Source organism: Canis aureus, chromosome 4 (assembly GCF_053574225.1).
Source record: "Canis aureus isolate CA01 chromosome 4, VMU_Caureus_v.1.0, whole genome shotgun sequence".
In the NCBI taxonomy this organism is placed as follows: domain Eukaryota; kingdom Metazoa; phylum Chordata; class Mammalia; order Carnivora; family Canidae; genus Canis; species Canis aureus.
Genome location: NC_135614.1, coordinates 21,026,453 through 21,051,804, shown reverse-complemented (window position 1 = coordinate 21,051,804; position 25,352 = coordinate 21,026,453). Strand labels below are relative to the sequence as shown.

The following is a 25,352-nucleotide window of genomic DNA, read 5'->3' as shown; positions in this document are numbered from 1 at the left end:
ATATATTTGTGTTGCCAGCATTTGTTTTTCAGTTAGTCATGCTTGAATTTTGAACTTGGCTTTGACTCTTTTGTTATCAATTAGCTACCACAGCCTCTGCATTCTTTTTTATTATCTAGAAATCTTGAGTCTTTAATATTTTATTTATTTCCCTACCACTAGCCTTTGTACTTATTTTTGACTATTCTTCACACTGTCAGTAGAAAATTTTAATAAAATATCATTCTATCATTTATTGACTCTAAAACCTAATTTCTCTATGGAATTTTTCTTTTAGCTCATGCTATTCTCTGCCTAGAATTTTCTTCCTCAAACTTTCTTTGAAATCCTTTTCATTCACTTTACTATTCAATTTTTATTTTGACTAACTTTATATATAAAGAAACATTGAAAGACAAACGAAACACATACACATACATGCCCTCCATTCTAGATTCAGAAATTAACTTGCTGTCACATTTGCTTTTACATATGTGTATGTATATACTTTTTTCTTGTCGTTTGAAAGTAAATCCTGATAGCACCTTAGCATTTCTCTTCTTGGGTATTTTCCTGCATAACAGCAATACTGTTACTTTTCTTAAGGAAATTTAACTGTAATTCTGTAATATCATCTATCTGGCTATCCAGGCATATTCAGATTTCTTCTTTTGTACCAAATTTTTTTTTGTTGCTGCTTTTTAAAAAACTGTGGAGTCCAGTCAAATTTTGTATCTTTTGCATTTGTTGAGTCTTTTACTGTCTGTGAACTAAGTAGCTCTCTTTATATATTTGGATCTCTATTTTCTATCAGCAGTGTTTTGTAGTTCTGAGATCTGAAACATCTTTTGTTAAATTTATTCCTAAATATTTTGTTTTTGTTGCCGTTGTAATGAAATACATTTTTTTTAAATATTTTTAATTTTTTTTAAATTTTTATTTATTTATGATAGTTACAGAAAGAGAGAGAGGCAGAGAGACACAGGCAGAGGGAGAAGCAGGCTCCATGCACCGGGAGCCCGATGTGGGACTCGATCCCGGGTCTCCAGGATCGCGCCCTGGGCTAAAGGCAGGCTCCAAACCGCTGCGCCACCCAGGGATCCCCTTGAAATACATTTTTAAAAAATTTTTCCAGTTTATTGCTGGTAGGGAGAAATTCATTTGTGTTTTGTGTATTGACCTTATACCCCGTGACCCTGGTAAATTAAATTAGTTTCAGTAATTCTCTTACAGATTCATTTGAATTTTTTATGTACACAGCATGTTATTTTCTTCCTTCATTGACTAAGACTTCTAGTATAATGTTGGTTACAGTGGATATCTTGCCTAGTTCCTAATCTTAGAAAGCATTCAGTATTTTGTTACTAAGTATGATGGTAGCTGTAGAGTATTTGTGGGTTTTTTTTAGGTGGGCTTTATCAATTTGAAGAAGTGTCCCTTTCTATTCCTGTTCTGCTTGGAGTGTTTATTGTGAAGAGTTGCTGAATATTGTTATATGCATTTCTGTGCATCTATTGAGATGAACAAGGCTTTTTTTTTTTCTTCTCTGCATTTTTTTCCTCAAATGTAGTAAAATCCATTGATATTTGAATATTATACCCATCTTGCATTCCTGGGATAAGTTCCACTTAGGCATTATATGTTATACTTTATACATACTGTTGGGTTTAATTTGCTAATACTTTACTGAAGGTTTTATATCTATATTCATGAGGGATATTGATCTGATAATTTTTGTTTCTCATATTGTCATCAACTTTTTTATTATCAAGGTTACTCTAGCTTCATAAAATGAATTAAGAAATAATCCCTCTTTCTCTCTTTTCTGAGTTTAAGATTGGTATTATTTCTTCCTTAAATATTTTATAGAATTCACCAGTAAAACCATCTTAGACTGGAGTTTTCTTTTGGGAAATTTAAAAATGTCATATTAAATTTTAAAATAAATTGGGTAGGGGTGTGGGAATGGGTAACTGGGTGATGAACATTAGGAGGGTATGTGATGTAATGAGCATTGGGTATTATATAAGACTGATGAATCATGACCTCTACCTCTGAAACCAATAATAAATTATATTTTAATTAATTGAATTTAAATAAAAATAAACAGGGTAATTCATGTTTTCTGTTTCTTCTTGAGTCAGTTTTGGTAAGCCAATATGGTGATGTTTATGTATGCCTGTGTGGTGATGTCCCCTTTTTCATTCCTGATAGTGGTGATTTCTCTCTTCTCCCCTTTTCTCAGAGTCTTATCAACTTTATTGATAGTTCCATAAAGCAGTTACTTTCATTGATTTTTTTCCCTAGTGTTTTTATTTTCTCTTTCATCAATTTCTGCTCTTTATATCCTTTTTTCTCTACTTGATTTTTCTTTAATTTGCTCGTTTTTTTACATCCTTGAAAGAGAGGCTTAGATCACAGGTTTTATTCCTTTTTTTCTAACAGGATTGTTTAATGCTAAGTTTTCTTTTATGCGCTGTTTGACCAGCATCCCACATTTTCATATGCTGTATTTCTATTTTCATTAAGTTCAGAATATTTTTGTAAAACCTCTGTTGCCTTGCTCCATCATCTGAGTTATCTTTGAGTCTGGCTCTGTTGATTTCTGTGACTTGTGTGTGTGGTTTTTGTTTGATTGTTTTGTTTTGCTTATTTGCTTTTTTTGTATGTCTCATAATATTTGGTTGTCTGTAAAATAGTAAAGGCGGGGGTAAATAGATTTAAAGCCTATAAATGGGTTCGCCTCTTCTGTGCAGCTGTCAGTGTAGGGACTTAAGTCAGTCTAGTCAAGAGTTAAACTGGGATTAAATTTTTATTTTGCTGTAGTTACCTTCATTGTACCAGAGGCTTCAGATTCCTCTAATGCTGCCTGATGCTTAGAACAGAGGTGAAATATCAGTTTTTTTCTCAGTGTTTGTATTCTGCTCTGTATGCCTGATAGAGGGATTTCTCTTCTCACCCTTGCCCTGCCTCAGTGGTAAACTGGTCCTGCTGGTTACTCAGTGTTTTTTAGGTTAACAGAGGAGTGAACACAGAAAATGTTCTTTATTGTTATTATATAGCATTGATCATAGGTGATTATGTATGCCTGGACCTCAGGGTGGGACTTTCTCAGAGTTTCTGATCCCTCCCTCAGCAGGTCCTCTAGTCCTCATACTGTTAGAAGATTCTGGGCTTGGGACTCTTCTTGCCCCCATTCCTCCTATTGAGGTGAAGGTTTTTTTTTACCTTCTCCAAAAACAGGGCATGGAATTTCCTTCACTTTCCTCAGTGATTTAAGACTTTTTCTCTATAAATATATGAAAGAAGAATTTGGAAAGGGTGACAGGCCTTCTTTCCTTTCACAGTGGCAGCCAGTTCCTTGCACCACTGGAAGAGACTCATGATCTTTTGCCCTGTTCCTAGTCATCCTCATGACTACCCAGTGGAGGTGTGTGCAAAAAAACTCTGTGAGTGAGTGGAAACTATCTGGGGCACCAAGCGGTTTTATGCTGTCAAGCTATCCCATACTCAGCTTTTTTTTTTTTTTTTCCTAACTTTATTTATGATAGGCATACAGAGAGAAAGACAGAGGCAGAGACATAGGCAGAGGGAGAAGCAGGCTCCATGCACCAGGAGCCTGACGTGGGATTCCATCCCGGGTCTCCAGGATCGCGCCCTGGGCCAAAGGCAGGCACCAAACCGCTGCACCCAGGGATCCCCCATACTCAGCTTTAAGCAGTTTCTTACAGTTTTAAGTGATTTCTTCTTCCCTGCTTGCTTGACAGTGGTATCTTGTTGCTTTGCCACAGGTGACCCATTTCTGGCATTCTGTTTCTCTTTGGAACTATCTGCCAATCCTTGTCATTCAGGCTACTTGATTGATTATCTTATGGCTTTAGCTCTCTGATAGATTCAAGAGAAGTTTTGGGTAATTTAGAGGTGTTTTGTTTAGATTCCAGTGTGCTAGGATTTTCCAGATATCTTTTAGTTACTGACTTAGTTTAATTCCCTTGTAGTCCAAGAACATACTTCTTATACCTTGGATTCTTTTAAATGTATTTATAAAGACTTGTTTTATGGTCCAGGATCTTTTACTTTAGTATTTTAGTATATGTTCTATGTACAGTTACTGGGTGGGATATTCTATTATGGTGAGTTCAGGTTGGTTGAAATTGTTACTCAGATCTGTGGTGCTTGGTAGTTTTGTCTATTTTATTCTATCAGTTATCAAGAGAGGATGTTAAAATTTACCAACAAATTTTGTTAATTCTTCCTTCATGTATTTTGAAGCACTGTTACTTGGAATTGTTATGACTTCTTGATAAATTAATCCTTTTATCATTATGCCTCCCAAATGTGCATTTTTTTCCTTTAGAAATGCTTGTCTTGATGTCTAAGTGTAGCCTCCCAGGTTCTGCTTTCACTGGATTGTGTATCTCTTCACCTCCCCACCCCCCAGTCTCACCTTGTGCACTCATAATTTAAGAGTTAGCCAAAGCAGGGTGCCTGGGTGTCTCAGTCTGTTAAGTGGCTACCTTCTGCTCAGGTCATGATCCTGGATCCTGGGGCCCTGGGATCAAGCCCCATGTTGGGGCTTCCTGCTCAGCTGGGAGCTTTCCTCTTCAGCTCTGCCCCTCCCCCTGCTGATGTTCACTTGCGGTCTCTCTCTCTCTCTCTCTCTGTCTAATAATAATGTTTTATTATTAAATAAATAAATAATTTATTTATCTGAGAAAGACAGAGAGAGAAATTTTTAAAAATGCATTTTAGGGCAGCTTGGGTGGGTGGCTCAGCGGTTTAGTGCTGCCTTCAGCCCAGGGCGTGATCCTGGAGACCCGGGATCGAGTCCCACGTCGGGCTCCCTGCATGGAGCCTGCTTCTCCCTCTGCCTATTTCTCTGCCTATGTCTCTGCCTCTCTCTCGCTCTCTGTCTCTCGTGAATAAATAAATAAAACCTTTAAAAAATAAAAAATAAATAAAAATGCATTTTAAAAAAAGAATTAACCAAAGATGGGGGTGTGGGGAATTTACATCCTGGTTTTATGGCTTCACCCTTTGGATTCCTTTTTGGGATTTTTCTTCCTCATTGTCTGCCACATTGGCTGCCTTACTTTGTGACATTTCACTCTTCTGTCTGGTAAAACGGCTGCTTTGTACTTGAGCTCTTACCCCCACCCCTGATGCTGATTTGGAAGCAATCCCTTGGGCAAAAATGTGTATCACACATGTTTCTTTGAAAGATTGTGTCCTTCCCTGTTTTTGCTTACTTTTGGTTGAACTCCAGTGTTTTCAAATTGTTGAGTTTTTATATAATGTCCAGAGTTTATAATTGTTATTATCAGGAGGTTAGTGTGACATATAGTTTGCTACTATATCCAATACTGGAATATTTCTATTTATCTTTTAATTTATGACAACCCCCACTTTTTTATCCCATTGCCTTAACTGTTTGGAAACTCCTGGCCAGTCTTCTTATGAAAACCCTACAATCAGAATATTTGATTGTTTCCTTCTGGTGATGTTTAATTTGTTCCTTTATCCCTAGTATTACCTATGAACTAGAATTAAGATCAAGAGACTTGATTAGATTCAGGTTAAATATTTTTCTGCGTCATGGATGATGCCTGTACTTCCTCTTGGATTATATCAGCAAGAACATTATATTTGGTTGTCTCAGCATTGGTGGTGATTGGTTTGATCACTCAGTTAAGGTAATGCTCTCCACTGCAAAGATTTGTTTTTCCCTTTGCAGTTAGTAAATTATTTCTAAGGGTAGTGATTTGCTTTCTCTCCATTTTTTGTGTCCTACCCAAATGTCACCTCTCAGTTTTATTCATAGATCAGTACAGAGTAACACTTAACAAGCATTAGCTATTATTATTTAATTCCTATTCCCCAAGCAAAAGTTCTTAGAGATTCTAGTCTATATATAGTATATATTCTTTAATGGTACAAATCTCATGTGATGGTTACAGAAATATTTTTCTTTTTTTAATAGATTTTTAGGTACTGAATACAGATGTTCCATCCTAGACATCTTTATGTCTCACATAGCACTTAACTAGCATTTTGTATATATTAGGTACTCAGTAAATTTTTTTATAGATAGAGAAAATTGGCTAAGAAATCTCAAAACTAAAAAAAAAAAAAGAAATCTCAAGACTTTTTCTATTTAAATATTTTTTATTCTTTGTATTAGGTACTAGTTAAACTTAATTATACTTTTTTTTTATAGGTAAATGAGAAAACGGGACAGATTATACAATATGATAAATTTTATATACATGAAGTACAAGAATTGATAGACATAAGGAATGATTATATCAACTGGGTCCAACAGCAGGCCTATGGAATGGTATGTTTCCTGTTGCATTTTATACTTTCATTTTTATGTATCATTTATTCTCACAGAAAAGAAAGAGTTGCTTGTTTTTGAGACGCCAGTGTTTTTTCAGAGCTTTTATTCAAACTTATTTTTGAAATAAAAACACATTGGGAAGGAATAACTATTTATTATGCAGTATTTATAAGTAAACATTCCACTCTTATTACCAAAGCCAAAGCAAACTAAAAAAAAACAAAGGTGACATGGATTTTTAACTTTCACGTATTTTCCTTGAGGTTGCCTCTTAATTCTCTCATATTGAGAATACTGGAATCCCTGATAGTGAAACTCTAAGAATGTATTACTATTGTGAGATTAATATCTCAGAATTATCCAAAGACAGTCATTTTGATTTAATTTCCCCCCCCCGTGTTTAATTTTATTTCAGAGTTTTGACATATATCACCATGTGTACATACTTCTTCCCATGTGGTTAAGTCTCTAGTAACTAGACACTTCATGTCCCATTAAAATAATAGTCTTTATAAAGCTTCATTTAGACACAAAATTTTAATATAGAACTGGGTAAGTGGTTAAGATCTAAAACAGATTTGCTCTGCTCACTTCAGCAGCACATATACTAAAATTGGAACGATACAGAAAAGATTAGCATAGCCCCTGTGCAAGGATGACACGCAAATTCATGAAGCATTCCATATTTTTTAAGGGAAAGGAGGGAAACTGAGTGGGGAAAAATTAGAGAGGAAGACAAACCATGAGAGACAGACTCCTAACTCTGGGAAACAAAGGGTTACAGAAAGGGAGGATTGTGGGGGGATGGGGTAACTAGGTGATGAGCACTAAGGAGGGCACTTGATTGGATGAGCACTGGGTGTTATATGTTGGCAAATTGAATTTAAATAAAATACTAAAAAAACAGATTTGCTAACCATTGAAGTATACTTGAAGCCAACTTTTTTTCCCCGTGAAGTAGATAATTTAAGCAATATGTGTGTAGCAATTGTAAAAGGCAAGTAGTCTTTCACTGCTTGCTAGACACCAGCTGCAAGCTCCTTGTGGATAAGCACTCTGTAAGTTTATTCACCAGCACTTCTGGATTTAATAGTGTCTGGAATATGTGTAGTATGCATCAAAAACATGAAGTAGTTTTTGAATGGCAGTGTAATTAGTGCATGCTAATTTTAGAGTACTCTCATCTGTAGGAATCAGGTCACTTCTAGAACATCTTTTGCTTTCCTAGGTATATGCATCTTGATAGGGAGAGACTTGTTGATTTTTTTCCCCAAGAATCATTGGGAGTCTGGGTCAAGTTTGTAGCCTTTCTACAGATTTAGGTCTACTCATTTGCTCATTGAACAAATACTGAGTATATTGAGAACCTCCAGTGACTGGCATCAATTTAGGTATTGGAAATAACAGTGATTAACCAGACAGAGAAGGGCCGTGTACTATGCAGTTTATAATCTGGTTGGCAAAATAGACAGTAATCCAGTAAAGCAAAAAATATTAGCTAATGACATGCACTCTATAGAGAATTAAAATAAAGACTGTGGTTTGTTTTTTGCAATTGGATAATCGGAAAAGTCCTGCCTGATGAAGTACGGGTTATTGTCTAAGTGACTAGAAGCAGCAACATAAGATCAAAGCAAAGAGGATTTCAAGAAAAATGAATATCTAGTAAAAGACCTTAGGTGAGAACAAGCTTGACATTTTTGAAGGAGGAGAGGAAGAGGCCAGTATGGTTAAAAGATGGGAGTGGAGAGAGTTCTGGGAAAGGATAAGAGAAATGGACAGGCACCAAATCATGGAGGGTTTGGTAAATTTAAGATTAAGAACTTGGATTTAAAAAAAAAAAAGAACTTGGATTTTACCTAAGGTGTTAAGATAAGCCATCAGAGGGTTGGAATCTTTTTTTTAAATAAATATTAACTATTATTAATATTATCCTCACATGATAAGTTGCTCTTCAAATAATGCTTTTTTTTTTTCTTTTAAGATTTCATTTATTTATTCATGAGAGACACACAGAGAGAGAGGCAGAGGGAGAAGCAGGCTGCATGCAGGGAGCCCGATGTGAGACTCAATCCCAGGCCTCCAGGATCACGCCCTGGGCCAAAGGCAGACGCTTAACCACTGAGCCACTGAGGCGTCCCCGAGGGTTGGAATCTTAACTGCATAGAAGCCCAGACACAACAATTTAGGTTATCCTAGATCTTTGAGCAGTATTTTTGAAGCTGAAGTGATGTGGCCCATTCTAAAGTAAAACAATTTCTTTTTTTTTTATATATAAATTTATTGGTTTGAGGGAAAATCTTTTTTTTTTTTTAAGATTTTATTTATTCATGAGAGACAGAGAGTGGGGGGAGGCAGAGACACAGGCAGAGGGAGAAACAGGCTCCATGCAGGGAGCCCGATGTGGGATGCGATCCCAGGTCTCCAGGATCAGGCCCTGGGCTGAAGGTGGTGCTAAACCCCTGAGCCACCTGGGCTGCCCCTATAGTAAAACAATTTCTAAGAAGTCCAGCATTCACTTACGTTATTTATGATTGTCTTTATTTTTATTTTTATTTTATTTATTTATTTATGAGAGAGAGAAAGGCAGAGATGTAGGCAAGGGAAGAGCAGGCTCCATGCACGGAGTCCGATGTGGGACTCAATTCCAGGACTGCAGGATCATGCCCTGAGCCAAAGGCATACACTCAACCACTGAGCCACCCAGGCATCCCTGACTGTCTTATTTTAATATATACAAACACTAAACTAGTTCTAAACTCCTGGTGCCTAGATTTTATTTACGTTTTTTTAAGGTTTTATTTATTCATGAGAGAGACAGAGAGAAGGCAGAGACATAAGAAGCAGGCTCCTCACAGGGAGCCCAAGGTGGGACTTAGTTCCGGAACTCTGGGATCATGCCCTGAGCCGAAGGCAGTTGCTCAACCGCTGAGCCACCCAGGCATCCCTCCTGAGGCTTAGATTTTAAAAGAACTCTAAAACCATAACAAATTTATAAATTATAAATAACACTACAAATTTAAAACTCAAATTAATATTTAGTATGGAGGATAATTGCATTTTGATGATCAGAAATCTCACTTCACAACTTAAATATGATGAGAAAGTAGTGTAACATAAGAGTACCTGGATTCAGATCGCCCCTTAGCATTTACTCTATATCCTTGGAGAAATTACTCATTCTTTTTCTGTAAGTTAGGGATAATAGTACCTACCTTATAGAGCTCCTGAGAAGGTTAATTGGATATGATCTATATAAAGTACTTAGGAAAGTTCTTGACACAGTTAATTCTTGGTAAAATGATGGTTATTGCTGGCTGTCTATACACAGGCTGTCAGTTTGGCAGTAGCCTCTATACTGCAGTGTCTAGTAACAGTTATCTTGCTGCCTTTCTCTATTTGAACTACAATGAAACATTTGCTTTTAGAATGAGATGTCATATTCATTTGGCCTTCACTTATCAAGTATATCATTTATGCATGAAGTCCTAAACATAGAGATCCTTCCTGTTTGGTGCTGGTTTGGCTATGTTTACAACTATTACAACCCTTGAAGTTTCATGGTAATACTGGGATTATAAATGGATTATTCTAAATTTATATTTTTTAGTCAGTTTTTTAAAACTCTGGTATGAAAACACTAAAATTAAAAATTCAGAGCACTCATAGGCCACCCTAAAATATATATCCCTTGGGATCTGCAAGGCTTGTTTGAGAAACTATCTTAAGAAAGAGTCCTATCTTCTTGTATCACTAAGAATTAGATACTACCGTTTGCCATTTGAATTTATATCTAATATGTAGGTCATAAACTATTTGTGTTCTTAACAAGATGGACAAGTGCAAATCTAATAGGATGTTTTAGTTTGTGGTTATCGTTGTACTTTGTGGAAAAGCTGTGGTTTGAATGTGTACTTTTAAGTTTGTTGGGCCTGTATCCAAGCTCTTCTTGGTATATAGCTGTGGTCATTTCAAATTGAATTTCCTTAGGAGGTATTTCAGTGCTAGAGTTTTCTGTTAAGAGGGAGGCGGTATAGGACTACTTTCCTATTCTGGGCTTTTCCTCACTGCTTCTCATTCTCTTCAGATTGTATGTTTGCTCTGCTTGATAATTGCTCTCTATTACTCTGTTCTTTCAGCCATAAGCTTTTCCTTTTTCTTCATTTGTAGACACATACTTGTATCACATATTGTATCACATATTGTATCACATATTGAATAGGTGGCTGTAGCAGTGAAAGCTTGTTCCTTTATTTAATTTGCATAGTGGGTTTAATATCACATCTTAGAAATCAGAATGTAGAACCTATGATTTGGGTTCTTCTAATCTACATTTGGGAATGGAGAGCTGGCATTTACTTTAAAGATCTTTGTGCAACTCTTATAAAGTTCATTAATTTATATTGTGACTTTGGATTTCACAAAGCTTTCTTTCTTTGAGAGAGTTTAAGGTACTTTCACATTTACACATAACTCTAAAGAATTTTTTCCTGGGACTTTTTTTTTTAAGATTTTATTTATTTATTCATAGAGACACAGAGAGAGAGAGAGAGAGGCAGAGACACAGGCAGAGGGAGAAGCAGGCTCCATGCAGAGGGCCTGATGTGGGACTCGATCCAGGGTCTCCAGGATCAGGCCCTGGGCTGCAGGCGGCGCTAAACCACTGCGCCACCGGGGCTGCCCTCCTGGGACTTTTTAATAGAATTCATATTTATAGTATTAATCCTGATGCTATGCTGAACTATTACATTAACAGCTCTAAGTAAGATTTTAAAGAATCTATCCTGAAGATACTCACATGCTATTTTGTGATGATATGGATGTGTTTGTATGTGTATTTGTATATACATATATGTGTGTGTATATACATATGTATATGTATATACACTTGTATACTACTATTGAATAAGAGTTACAATCATGAATTCCATTGCTTCAGTGTAGAAGCATAAAATAGTCTTTGATAAAACATAATTACTATGAGTTATAAGGCATATATATCTGTAAGTTTTATTTATTTATAGATATACACATGTGTATAGTGTATATGTGTATATATATACATATATATATATATAACTTGTTCTAAATATTGCAAGGAAGTTTTTTTGCTTTTACTTTATTTGTCTTCATGCTATATATAATCTTTGAAGATATTTTTTCTCCCATTTCCTTTTTCCCCCAAAGATTTTAAGAATCCAACAGATAAACACTTTCCTGATCCCTAAACACTAAAAACTAATTCTGTGAAGTTCTTTGCTTTCCTTCTAATATTTGTACTGCTTTTGTACTGCTGAGACTTCTAACTTTTCACTTCATCCCCTTTCATTTCTGTCCTTTTAACCTAACTCTTTTTACATGTTTTTATGAAGTTTTTTTCTTGATCCTCCTACTCCTGCTGGTTACTATATAAGCTTCTCTGTTTTTTGTTTTTTCAAGGCTGTGATCTTGGTGTATGCAACTTTTTTCATTTGAATTCCTTTTCGCTTTTTATCTATATTTCTCCTTTTATGGCTAATCTCTTGACAAAATAAAATGGCACATGGGTTCTCTTTCTCCTCTGATACTTGATTTTTCTCCACTTTCTAGGTACTATTCTCAGTTGTGTATTTCCTTACCTTTTTTTAACTTTGCTTTTAAGTTGAAAATACTTTAGTGGTTGCTACTGATCTGTGCGCTCTTTTCTTCTCTTTCTTATACTTCTACTTTCTGTACATATGTATCAATATTTAGTAAAAATTGACTTAGAATGAAGTATAGAAAGGTATATGCTGGGTCTGCTTGTTTAAAGTACTGTATGATTCATGTTACACATTTTTTAAACTACATATTTATTTCAAGAAATGTTTACCTGTGTAAGGCATGTCAGTTACAAGTAGATCCTAATGAAGATTCATGGTAAATTGATGAGATTTTTATAGTCTCTGGTGCTGTAGTACATATTTTTTTAAGTCATAAATCTTATATTTTGATATTAGTTGTGCTGTATATATAAATCATCAGTGTATTTGTTCTCTGGAGTTAAGTTGTACTTTAACTGTGGACAGTGCTGAGCTAGCAACATGACCTGTTCACTAGTAAAGTAGAAAGATAGACTGATAAAAGTGTTGGGGAGACCAGTTTAGAAAAGATACATCAGTACTTCTGGGTTTGAATTTTGTTCTCATTTAATAAAAACCAAAAAAGTACATTTGTGCTCGCCTGCAACTATAATATTTCCAAGTAAAGTTCATCTTTTTTAAAGCTCCCTTATTTTTTTTTTAATGGCATTAATATTTGCTGACTGAACTTTTGGACTGACTCCTTAAACATTGGATTACCAAATTATGTTCATAGATTTCCATTTCCCTCATGTTTTAGAAGTTATCTTTTTATTTCTATCTATTCACCAGGACCTTTCATATTTACTGGAATTACTTCATTAACTTCAATATCCCCTCTTTATGCCTTCTTAGAGTAATCCTGTGTTATATCATTAAATCAAGATGACACCAGGAATGGCATAATGTTTTACCATAAGAAATTAGTTGAAACTAAAATGTGCCAAGGAGCTCTTTTTGTCTGTGACCAACTGGAACCATCATTAACCATTGGTGTTAAAAGCAGCCTTAGTGAAGTCTGCGTTAGACCATGAGAACCTGACTTTAGAACATTTCTTCAAGCCTTTCTCACTCCAGCTTCTGGGGCATTGAGTAACTAAAATTAGGCATGCCTTGTCCCAATTTCAGGACTCTGACTCTAAAAACAGTCAACAAATGCTTGAGTATGTGGATTTGGAGCCAATGAAATGTTGAATTTTTAGCAATAGACTTTTAATTTGACCTCATGTGTTTTATGATCGCCTGCCTCCAACCCCCACTTTGTTTTCCTTTTAAAATTCCCTTGGAAATACAACTTTGATTGAAACAGGTTTGCAACTAATAACAACTACCTTGCAACCCTAATATTTCCTGGAAGAGTTCATCCATGCTCTTTTAAGCATTTGCTTTTTTTTCTTCTTGCATTTACCTTTTTAAAAGTGTTTGAGCTTTTGTCTCATATCCTTGACCCTTAAATTGAAATTTCTGATAATGATTTTAATCTGGTTTACTCTTTGATGCTGTTCTCCTAGAGAATTATCCTATTTGATATCTAAAAGCCTTTTTTCAAGTTTTGTACATATCCCATTATTTCCTGTATTTCTTCCAGCTTACAATCAAATATAGGTTCTACTTTAGTATGGTTTAGTCACACCATAAATTCTAACAATCTTACTGACCTCCTCAGTGCATAATGATATGCATAGCACCTTTATCTAATTATATATAGTAATAAAAAGTGTGTATAGTAAAATAATGTTTTATTATTTACTTAAGAAAAAATTATCTCCCATGATATAAACTGTCTTGATATCTACTATAGTTATCAAATCAGGCTATAGATAGTCAGAAAATATTGAGACGTGTTTCTTTGCTTGTTTAGACTTTTGTAGTAATAATAGCACTTTTAAAATGTTCCACAGGATATACTATAAAAGAATGTCAGATGTTCCTGTTAAGTTGATTTCAAATTAAGCTGAGTGTAATCTAAAAGTCTTTCTCTGCAGTACATCTTCTAAATGTGTTTTGTTAACACCACCAGTAGAGGCACTTATGTAGTGATAACTTGGTACTCTGAATTTTTTGGAAGAAAATATTATCAGTAATTACCTTTTTCTGAATAGGATTGGTATGGAATCATATCTTGCTTATGTTCATACTGCTCCGACTTTATCGAGCACAATATAGTGAGAGAACCAAGTCCTCCTTGTTCATATCTTAAAGCTTCCCCAAAGGTACCCCTGAGGCATGTGAGCATTTAGCAAAATACAAAGTGAAAATATACTTAGTCCACAGAAGACTGCCCTTACTTCTGGCACCAACTGCAAGTTTGGGGGGTTCCCCACACCACCTTTAGTTCAGTAATTTGCTATAAGTTCTCACAAAACTCACTGACAACTGTTACACTGATGTTTACAGTTTATTATAGGAGAAGCACATAAATTAAAATCAGTTGGTTAAAACAACTGACAACTTAATTTTCTTCGCTTTGTTTACATATAGCCTTTTAATCTACAAAACACTTTTCAGACATTTTGTCAAGATTAATCAAGTCCTGAGGTCTAGGGAATATTTTTTCCCATTTTCCAGGTGGAGAAACAGACATAAAATTGTATCTTCAAAACCAAGTCAGGTGTACATTTAGTTTCCCTATTCTACCTAAACTCTACAAATGGGGTGCTTAGTTGCTAAAGCCAGATTTCATTATGTTCAAGCCTTGATAACTTTGTGACCACAAGATACATGAAACAAAGTTCTTATTTTTGTAGATATAGATACATAAGGTGCACGTGGAAAGGGTAAGTTTTGTTGTAGGTATATTTTGGTCTACTTCATTAATTCAGTGTTCTGCTGTAGCAAAATATATGAAATGCTACTTTGAATAGAAATAGTTAAATTTGGACACTAACATTGCTCTTTCCTCATTACTGTTACATTCTGCACTGCTGTCTTAGGATGTCAACCATGGATTAACTGAGGTAAGTTTGGTGTATTGAAGTCTCATGTTCAGAGTAAGATACACTCTGTTTTGTCTTAAGTGACAGGAGAGCAAAAGATTCCTGTTTTGTGTGACTTTTAAATTTATATGTATGTATATAAATTTTTAAATGAGTATATATGAATTGTACATAACATTTCAGAAGAATTTTCTAAAGAAAAGTAAAACCTCTGTTTTAGTTAACATTATTACACCTACATGATGCCTTTTAACAATATTTGTGTTAAAATAGTTTCTATTCTCTAAAATCTTCCAGTATAAAGTTAATACGTGTCCTTTGTAATAATAATTTTAAAAAGGCAAACTTCTAAAATCTGACAAATGTTTACCTAGCAAGGCAGGAAATATTTTATATTACAGAACTAAAATGATTTTCAATTTTTTTGAAACTAGTAATTGATACTCAAAGTTAAATGAACTCATTATGGTCATCTTCCTTACTTTGTATAATATACTATCTTAACATACAAAGTTCTAACATTTTGGTTTACATTATCAGCAAACCTGAACCACCTTTTTAACACTTGAGCTTGTTAATAAATAGTACTTCTTTTATATTTCTGTTACAGACTTTAGGTTTTATTGTTTTCTTTTGTTTTTTCCCCCAGCACTTGAACCAGTGAAACATTTAGAATTAACTTAATTGTATAGGCTTACTATTGTTTGCTTCCTCATCTTCACATAGAAGTAGCACATAAAATTATGAAATCATAGACTTTTGGAACCAGAGCAAACCTTAGAAATCATGTCATTCATTTTGAGTTTCAGAGTAGTGAAATTACTTTTCTGCTGTCAGAAGGTAGTGACACAAATACAGGATCAAGGTAAAAATTGTTGTATGAAAAATAGTGAAGAATGATAATTTAGGGTTAATATAACTCAGCCTGCTGTCTTACGTGTTGTTAACAAAGAGTTGGTAGTCTTATCATAGCAATATTGATTGAGTCCTATTGGATTATTTTGTTTGTTTTTGTTAAGAGAGACTTAGATAAAATACATTTAAAAGGCAGTTAGAATGAAGAAGGGCTAGAAACCATATTATTTTCAGGATGGCTGGAAAAACTGGGAATGTTTACTGTGGAAAAAAGAGCTTGGGGACTTGAAATATTTTAAAACATATATGCCTCCCTGCAATGAAGACTGAAATACAAAATGAATAATGCATAGTGATGTATAGAAATGGGAATTCAGACTTAATAAAAAGAACTTCCTAGGCACTTAAGGAGTGGGTTATTTCATGATATATTGTTTTCACTAGAAACAGTACAGCAAAAAAAAAAAAGAGAGAGAGAGAGAAGAAACAAACAAACAAACAAACCTTACAGCAGGGGCTCTGTTTCAGAGCTGACACAACAACATTGCCCTGTTGGGTAGATGGTAGGAATACGTCCTCTTCCAACTGCAAGAATCTGGCTGGAAATTCATAGTTCTTTGTATTTTTCTGCATTGTTAAAATACTTAACAATCACCGTATTACTTTCTATGATAAATAATTGTAAAGTGATTAAGTTGTAATAATGATAATAATAGGTCAGTTTTTTCGACTTTAAAGGTTAATAGAAAATAATACTTGTGGTGCTTTATTTTGTAGATTAAATGAAAGAAAGATTGTTGGACTTACAGTAATGTTGGCTCTCTACTGGCATCAATAAATATCTGTTAAATGAATGAATAATCAGATTGCTTTTATCATTGGCCTCAGTTGCTAGAGTACTAATATATAAGAACTGGGTAATGTATTTAACATAGGAATGCCCAGTTTTGTTTTATTTTTAAGAGGGAGAGGGAGAGAGCGAATCCTTTTTTTTTTTTTTTTTTTTTAAGATTTTACTTATTTATTCATGAGAGACACAGAGAAAGAGGCAGAGACCTAGGCAGAGAGAGAAGCCGACTCCCTGCAAGGAGACTGATGTGGCACTCTATCCCAGGATCGTGGGACTATGATGTGAGCCAAAGGCAGATGTTTAACCGCTGAGCCACCCAGGCACCCAAGAAAGAGAATCTTAAGTGGGTTCTATGCCCAGTACAGAGCCTGATGCAGGGCTTTTTCTCACAGTTCCAAGATCATGACCTGCGCTAAAATCAAGAGTTGCATGCTTAACTGACTAAGCCACCCAGGCATCCCAAGAGCCCCCAGTTTTAGAAAATATTTGCAGCCGAATAATTCGCTGGATCTTGGGGTTAATATATGCTAACCAAAAGATACTTGTAATTTACAATTAGATGGACTTTCAAGTATATAATTCCCTCCTAAAATTGGGGTTATTGGGAATTGGGGTTATTCCATGCCTCATCTGATTATCAGTAAAAATTCCATATTTTGGAAGTAGGCAATGTTTTATTTGTAATTCCTGAACAACATGTAGGTGAATAAACCAGAATGTGATCAGTTTTAAAAGAAAGAATAGTATATACAAAAAAAATACATCACAAATCAATTTGTACTAACAAATTAATTTTTTATTTCCAGTTGGCAGATATCCCTGTTACAATCTGCACATATCCATTTGTATTTGATGCCCAAGCAAAAACTACTCTGTTACAAACAGATGCAGTCTTACAGATGCAGGTAAAATATAGTTTAATACTAATCTGATTTGAGGATGGTTTTTGAATTGTTTTCTGTAAAGTTTTTTTAAAAATAAATATTTGAAGTTTGCCTATAATCAGCAATCCCTGGGAACATTCTATACCTCAGTGGTCTGTCTTTTGCAAAGTATCTTTGCTACCTTAAAAAGAGGACTGTTGTATATGACATGTATGTTCTTATGAGGGCTACTTTATGTATTTAAGTGAAAATACAATAGTTTAGCCTTTAATCGTGTTGTATCTTTAAAAAAGTTATAAGCCTTTTTGATTATAGAAATATGCAATCTTTATAAACAGTTTTTCTAGTTTACTTCACAAACACTGGTTTATTTCAAATCTTGCTTCATTATATACTTCATATTTATATACTTGGTAAAAGTTGGAGGTAGCTAGAGGTGAGGTGATATAAAGGAAGAGGCATCACTTTAGTTAAGAGGGAGGATATGAAGTTTCCTTGAAGAAAGCTTTTAATAATAAATAAGGCGTTTTCCTAAGATTGGTCATCATCTGCTCCTCCCTCTCCCTTCTCCCCCAACCTGCTATGTTTTATGTTGAACACTTTTTCATTTATAATGAGGGTTTTTTTTTAATGTTTTATATTTTGTGACTTTGAGAGCTACGATAGATTTACTTTATCTTTTGAGCCTGTAAATTAAAAAGCTTTTGAGTTTTATTTTCTAGTGTAGAATGTCAGACTATAGAAGGTAAGGACTAAGAGAATGATGGAAAGAAACCTTGAGCACTTAAAATTCTAAAAATGCCTTAAAAAATTATCCCTGTACCCAATTTTGATAGCTATTTTCATTCCTTTAAAATAAATACATTTGGTATTTTACATGCCTCCAGATTTTTAAATCATAAATACTAGGGGAATTTCAGAGATGTGCTTCTATCCATATATCCATTTTCATCAACAGAAGAAATAAATATTTTGGTAGGGTTTATACTAACAGCTGGCAAGCCAGTTTTTTGATGGTGGTTGTTAAAACAATAATGCCTCAGTTAATATAGGTAGGTGGACAATCTGATCGAATTATGGTCTCCTCCTTGGCTTAGTCTCTTAGGGATAGTTTGTTAACGGTGTGGCAGAGAGAATTAGAATTAGTATAGTATAGTATACTCAGTTAATATAGTATAGTATACTCAGTATAGTATACTATAGTATATAGTATAGAACAAGAACACAGGGAAAACCTTTTTTTTTTAAAAAAAAAAAAAAAGGTTTTAAATGGTAAAAGCCAAATGCTTGGTTTATGAGCAGATGCAATGATCACTCTACTAGATGCATTTCTATGAAAGTCTTCAGCCAGATTCTTCCTTATTCTCATTAGAGGTTGTTTTAATGCTGTTTTCTTTTACTCCTCACTCTTGGTGCCAGTTATTTGTTGAGAAACAGCAGTGTTCAGATTTACCATTTAAGACTTTCATGCTTGCTAAATGGTATCATTAGTTACACTTCAATATAAAAACATTCAAAAGGACACTCTTTATGCTGAGAATACAGTTTAATAAGCTCTTATGCTCTACTAGATACTGTGTTAGGTCCTCTGTGAATTTAGTAGTATATATACTATAATAGAATTATAAATATAAGATTATAATTGATAGATAGACGTTAACCTGCCCAGTCACATTAGCTTCTTTATAGCATTGCTATTTAAATTTTAATCTTTTGTTTTCTAGATGGCTATTGACCAGGCCCACAGACAGAATGTCTCCTCTCTTTTCCTCCCAGTGATTGAATCTGTGAATCCCTGCTTAATTCTAGTTGTACGTAGAGAAAATATTGTAGGAGATGCAATGGAAGTCCTTAGGAAAACAAAGAATATAGACTACAAAAAGCCACTCAAGGTAATTTAACATTTTCTGTATATATTACATACAGTATATGCTCAGCAGTTCATACTTTTAGAAAATTAAAAAGTTTTAATATGTATCTTTGAAACTTAATAAATAAAACTATTTTTAAACTATGAATTGTTGAGCATTTATTGTAATAAATTAAATGTTATGGGCTCTCCAGAATATACTTACATTTCTTTACATTCAGTTTTTGCATTATGCTACTTTAGGTTATATTTGTTGGAGAAGATGCTGTTGATGCAGGAGGAGTACGCAAAGAATTTTTCTTGCTCATCATGAGAGAATTGTTGGATCCTAAATATGGCATGTTTAGGTATTATGAAGATTCCAGGCTCATTTGGTTTTCTGATAAGGTGAGGTCCAACCATCTAAATTATTCTGTGTATACACCTGTGGATATATACCCATATGTGTCAAGTTGACTCAGTAAATAAAAGTTACTACATATTCAGAGATTTGCTTTATTACATTTTGGAAAATTATAAACTTTTGAACTCAGAGTCATCAGAACACATTAATGTTTCTCACACGTTTCAAATTAGCAAACTTTATTGTTTTTGCAGGTTGGTATTTTTTCATTCTTGAGTGTACCCTGCAGGAAAGCAACACAGTCAAATAATAGAGCAGTAGCATGGGATGTGGTCCATCATCCTGTGTTTCAGAGGATCTGGAGATTTTAGGAAGGCAAATGAAAGGAGGTCTAGAAGGAGTGAAAAACCAGGAATTTACTTCTATGCCTAGTTGTATGAGGGGTTAGAAGAGAAAACAAACACCATTTATAAGAGCTATAGGAGAAATCATGTCCTCAGAAGACAGTCTTATTCATTTATAAAAGGAAGGAAAATTTGGAGAGAAGTTTAGGATGTGGGCAGTTTTCTAAATGATAGATTGTGAGTTCCAGGGCAAGTAAAAGGATTTGATGGAGGAAGAATGGTGATAAGATTATGTCAGATTAAAAAAAAAAAAAAAAAGGATTGTGTCAGATTTAAGGGCCAATACAATGCCACATGGAGTTGGGATTAGGGATAATCTATGAGTTTGAGGCTTCCTATGTTGATAAACAAACACGTAAGGCATGGTGGAATAATACTGATAGCCTCCAAGGTAGGTGGACAATCTGATCGAATTATGGTCTCCTCCTTGGCTTAGTCTCTTAGGGATAGTTTGTTAACGGTGTGGCAGAGAGAATTTGAGAGGGTACATGGAATGGAGGCCTCTTTTACTAGGAACACAAAGAGTTCTGTGGGCCTTTGTTCAGTTCTATAGAGAGGTAATGTTTTGAACTCAGGGGAGGGGCAGTCTTAAGCTTTATTTTGGATTTCTGTAAGACCTTTTTAGTTATATCTTGATGTAGCCAATGGGAGCCCTGTTGAATTGGTTCCTCCTTTGTGTACTTTCTACATGTCCCCATTTTTCCTTAATTAATTATTTACATTTATTTGTTTATTTATTTTAGGTTTTTATTTATCAGAGAGAGAGAAAGAGCATGAGCATGAGCAGGGGGAAGGAGGCAGAGGGAAAAACAGACTCTCCACTGAACAGCACACCCAACTCGGGGCTCGATCCCAGGACTTGGGATCATGACCTGAGCTGAAGGCAGATGTTTAACCAACTGAACCACCCAGGTGCCCCTGATTCTTTACATGTAGTGAAAACATACATTCTAGGCTCTTCTTGTGATTACCCCAGTCCTGGCAGTAGCCATTTCTCCTTAAAAGCCCTGACTTCTTCAGGTGAAAATGGAATTTAGAAACCATGCTCTGGATCCTAAGTGTACTCATTGCTACGAGGGAGTCATTGCTTTCAGGTTCTCAGCAGGCAGAACTAGGAGTTATATGAATGTATATACACACACATCTCATGTATGGTTCCAACATACATATGGTTTCCAACCATGAGATCATACTGATACTTCTAATTCTTTTTTCTCAAGATTTTATTTATTTGAGAGAGAGCACGTGCACAACTTGGCAGGAGAAACAGACTCCCGAGCTGAGCAGGGAGCTCCACAAAGGGCTCAATCCCAGGACCCTGAGATCATGACCTGAACCAAAGGCAGGTGCTTAACCAGCTGAGCCACCCAGGCACCCCCTGATACCTCTAATTCTATTCAAACACCAGAATTTTCTGTAGCCTCCTTTTTCATTTTATGTGACTTAAATCACCAGTGAGTAAGGGCATAGCTATCATCTTGAAGATACTTACTCAAATCTACCACGTATGTAGTCAGTTGTCTTCCTTGCTGGCTAAAAGCTCAGTCCTGACAAGGAGAGGGAGAAAGCAGAGGGCCATATGTTCTTTATAATTTTTTTTTTGATGAAGTAAAATTCATATAACAAAATTTACAATTTTAAGAATTTTTTAAGGTACAAATCAGTAGTATTCAGTACATTAACAGTGTTGTGCAACCATCATGACTGTCTAGTTCCAGAACATTTCATCACCTCAACAGGAAACCTGTACACCTTAAGCAGTTACTTTCCACTTCCTTTTCCCTCCAGCCCAACAACCACTACTCTACTCTTTGTCTTATGGATTTGTCTATTCTTGATATTTGCTATAAATGGAGTCATATATAATATGTGGCCTTTTGTGGCTAGCTTCTTTTCACTTAACATATTTCCAAGGTTCATCCATGCTGTACCATATATCAATACTTCATTCCATTTTGTAGTTGAAGAATATTCATTTGTATGGAAATACCATATTTTGTTTATGTTTCATCAGTCGATAGACATTTGGGTTGTTTAACTCTTTTGATAAAATGTTATGAATAATGCTGCTATGAACGTTTACGTACAAGTTTATGTTTGCACACTGCACTTAATTGGGTGTATACCTAGGAGTGGAATTGCTGGGTCATGTTATAATTTAGTTTGACTTTTTAAGGAACCACCAAACTGTTTTCCAACATTTGCTATTTTCCTTTTTTTAAAATTATATTTCAAAAATATATTTAGTTTATTTCTTAATAATATAGTGAGTATGAAATAGCATCTCATTGTGGTGTTGAATTGCATTTCTCTAATGGCCAGGGATGTGCTTATTTGGCCATTTGTTACATGCTTTAAGCAAAATGTCTTTTTAAGTCCTCTTCTCATTTTTAAATTACATTGTCTTTTTGCTGTTGAGTTTTAAGACTTCCTTATATATTCTGGATACTAGATTCTTATCAAATGTAAGATTTGCAAATATTCTCTCCCAATTTATGGGTTGTCTTTTCACTTTCTTGGTAATATCTTTTGACCCATAGTTTTAAGTTTTGTTGAAGTCTTTTTTATCTTTTTTTTTTTTTTTTAAGATTTTATTTATTCATGAAAGAGAGAGAGAGGCAGAGACACAGGCACAGGGAGAAGCAGGCTCCATGCAGGGAGCCTGACATGGGACTCGATCCCGGGACTCCAGGACCACGCCCTGGGCCGAAGGCAGGCGCTAAACCACTGAGCCACCCAGTGTTTCCATATCTATTTTTTTCTTTTTCTTTTTTTTTTTAAGATTTTTATTTATTTATTCATGATAGACAGAGAGAGAGAGGCAGAGACACAGGCAGAGGGAGAAGCAGGCTCCATGCAGGGAGCCTGACATGGGACTCGATCCCGGGACTCCAGGACCACGCCCTGGGCCAAAGGATGCTGAACCGCTGAGCCACCCAGGGATCCTCTATCTATTTTTTTCTTTTGTTGCCTGTGCTTTTGGTGTCATAACTAAGAAACCGCTGACTGTTGCAAAGTCATTAAGATTTACCCCTCTGGATTTTCTTATAAGAGTTTTACAATTTTACCTGTTAGAGGTCTTTGATCCATTTTGAGTTAATTTTTGTCTATAGTGTGAGGTAAGAGTTCAGATTCATTCTTCGTATGTGAATAACTAGTTGTCCCACCATTGTTTGTTAAAAAGGCTATTCTTTCCTTATTGACTAGTCTTGGCACCTTTGTTGAAAATTAATTGCAGAAATATGGATTTATTCCTGGACCTCAGTTTTATTCCAGTGATGTATATGTCTGTCCTTATGCCAGTACCACACAGTTTTGTTTACTGTAGCTTTGCAGTAGGTTTTGACATTGAATTGTATGAGTCCTCCAACTGTTCTTCTCATTCAAGATTGTTTTGAATGTTAGGGATCTCTTGAAATTTTGTATGAATTTATGGTTAGCTTGTCATTTCTGCAAAAAAAGGACATTAAGAGTTTGATGAAGAAGGTATTGAATAAATATTTTGTTCTTTTTGATGCTGTCATAAATTGAACTTTTTCATAAATTTTATTTTTGGTTTTTTCATTGCTACAATATAGAAATACAACTGCTTAAAAAAAGAAATACAGCTGCTTTTTGAATGTTGATTTTGTATTATGCAACTTTGCTGAATTTATTTATCAGCTCTACTAGATTGTTTTGTGGATTCTTTAGGATTTTCTTTATATGAGATCATGGCATCCATAAATGCAATAGATTTAATTTTACTTCTTTCCTTCCAATTTAGATACCTTTATTTCTTTTTCTTGCCTAATTGCCCTGGCTAGAACTTCCAGTACACTGTCAAATACAAGTGGTAAGAGTGGACTTGCTTTTCTTGTTCCTGATCTGAGTGGGATGTTAGCTTTGGGTTTTTCACTTTTGTCACTTTAAGGAGGTTATCTTCTATGTCTAGTTTGTTGAGTATATTATCATGGAAGAGAGTGGGATTTTGTCAGATGCTTTTTCTACATCAGGATGATCATGTAGTTTCCTTCCTTCATTCCATAAATGTGATGTATTATATTGGTGCATTTTCTTATGTTGAGCCACCTTGTATTCTTGAGGAAAGCCTACTTGGTCATGGTGTGTAATCCTTTTATTTTGCTGTGGGATTCAGTTTGCTTGTGTTCTGTTGATGATTTTTCCATCTTTGTTAAGGATACTGGTCTACAGTTTTCTTTTTGGTGTTTGTGATGCTTTTGTCGATCTTTGGTGTCATGGTAGTTTGACCTCACAGATACATTAGAAAATGTTCCCTCATCCTCCATTTCTTGTATTCCCTTCTTCCATTTCTTAGAAGAGGAAACATTGATGTTAATTATTCTTGAAATGTTTGGTAGAATCTGGTCCTAGGCTTTTTTGTTTGAAGTTTTTGTTTTGTTTTGTAAGGTTTTATTTACTTATTTGATAAAGAGAGACAGAGCATTCATGGCAGGGGAAGGGGAGGAGAGAGAAAATCCCAAGCAAACTCCCCACTGAGTGAGTGCAGAGCCCCACACAGGGCTGGATCCTGTAACCCTAAGATCATGACCTGAACTGAAAGCAAGAGTTGAGACGTTTAACCAACTGAGCCACCCAGGTGCCCCTGTTGGAAGGTTTTTTTTGTTTGGGGGTTGTTTTTCTTAAAAAAATTGTATTTATTTATTTGAGAGAGCGCATGAGCAGGGGGGTCAGAGGACAGACTCCCCACTGTGCAGGTAGCCCAATGCAGGGCTTAATCCCAGGACCCCGAGATCACAACCCAAGCCAAAATCAGATACTTAATCAACTGAGCCAGCCAGGTACCCCTGGAAGTTTTTTTATTAGTGATTCAGTTCCTTGTTATAGATTGGTCGGTGGTGGGGGGGGGGGGGGTGTGCTTGGGTCTTTTTAGATTTTCTAGATTTCTTTAAAAAATTTTTTCTTTTAGATTTTCTTCTGGTATCAGTTTGATAATTTGAATATTCCTAGAAATTTGTCCATTTCATCTAGATTATCTGTTTTGTTATACAGTTGTATTCCCTTATAATCCTTTTTGTATTGTCTTACAATCCTTTTTATTTCTGCAATGACGATAGGTTTTTGGGTTTTTTTTTTTTTTTTAAGACTTTATTTATTCATGAAAAACACAGGCAGAAGGAGAAGCAGGTTCCCTGTGGGTAGCCTGTTGCAGGACTTTTTCCCAGGACCCTGGGATCATGACCTGAGCCAAAGGCAGAGGCTCAGCTACTGAGCCACCCAGGTGCCCCTGTAAGGACGATGGTTGATGTTCCTATTTTCAATCCTGATTT

The 25,352-nt window shown here is 35.2% G+C and overlaps 1 protein-coding gene and 1 non-coding gene across 16 annotated transcripts in view; both read left to right on the top strand.

The window, feature by feature from the left end:
• Positions 1 to 25,352, top strand: part of HERC4 (HECT and RLD domain containing E3 ubiquitin protein ligase 4) — a 137,451-nt gene that overhangs the window by 88,479 nt on the left and 23,620 nt on the right. For 11 of the 15 annotated variants that reach the window (XM_077894705.1, XM_077894703.1, XM_077894704.1 and 8 more), the window contains 5 exons: positions 6,197 to 6,316; positions 14,853 to 14,876; positions 17,367 to 17,465; positions 19,169 to 19,336; positions 19,558 to 19,701. In XM_077894705.1, the coding sequence (XP_077750831.1) occupies positions 6,197 to 6,316; positions 14,853 to 14,876; positions 17,367 to 17,465; positions 19,169 to 19,336; positions 19,558 to 19,701 (555 nt within the window). The remainder of the gene's footprint in view (positions 1 to 6,196; positions 6,317 to 14,852; positions 14,877 to 17,366; positions 17,466 to 19,168; positions 19,337 to 19,557; positions 19,702 to 25,352) is intronic. The other 4 variants (XM_077894706.1, XM_077894712.1, XM_077894718.1 and 1 more) reach the window with 2 other exon arrangements.
• LOC144313131 (U6 spliceosomal RNA) lies at positions 6,903 to 7,009 on the top strand. Its single transcript, XR_013378854.1, has one exon. It is a non-coding gene; the product is annotated as a U6 spliceosomal RNA (small nuclear RNA).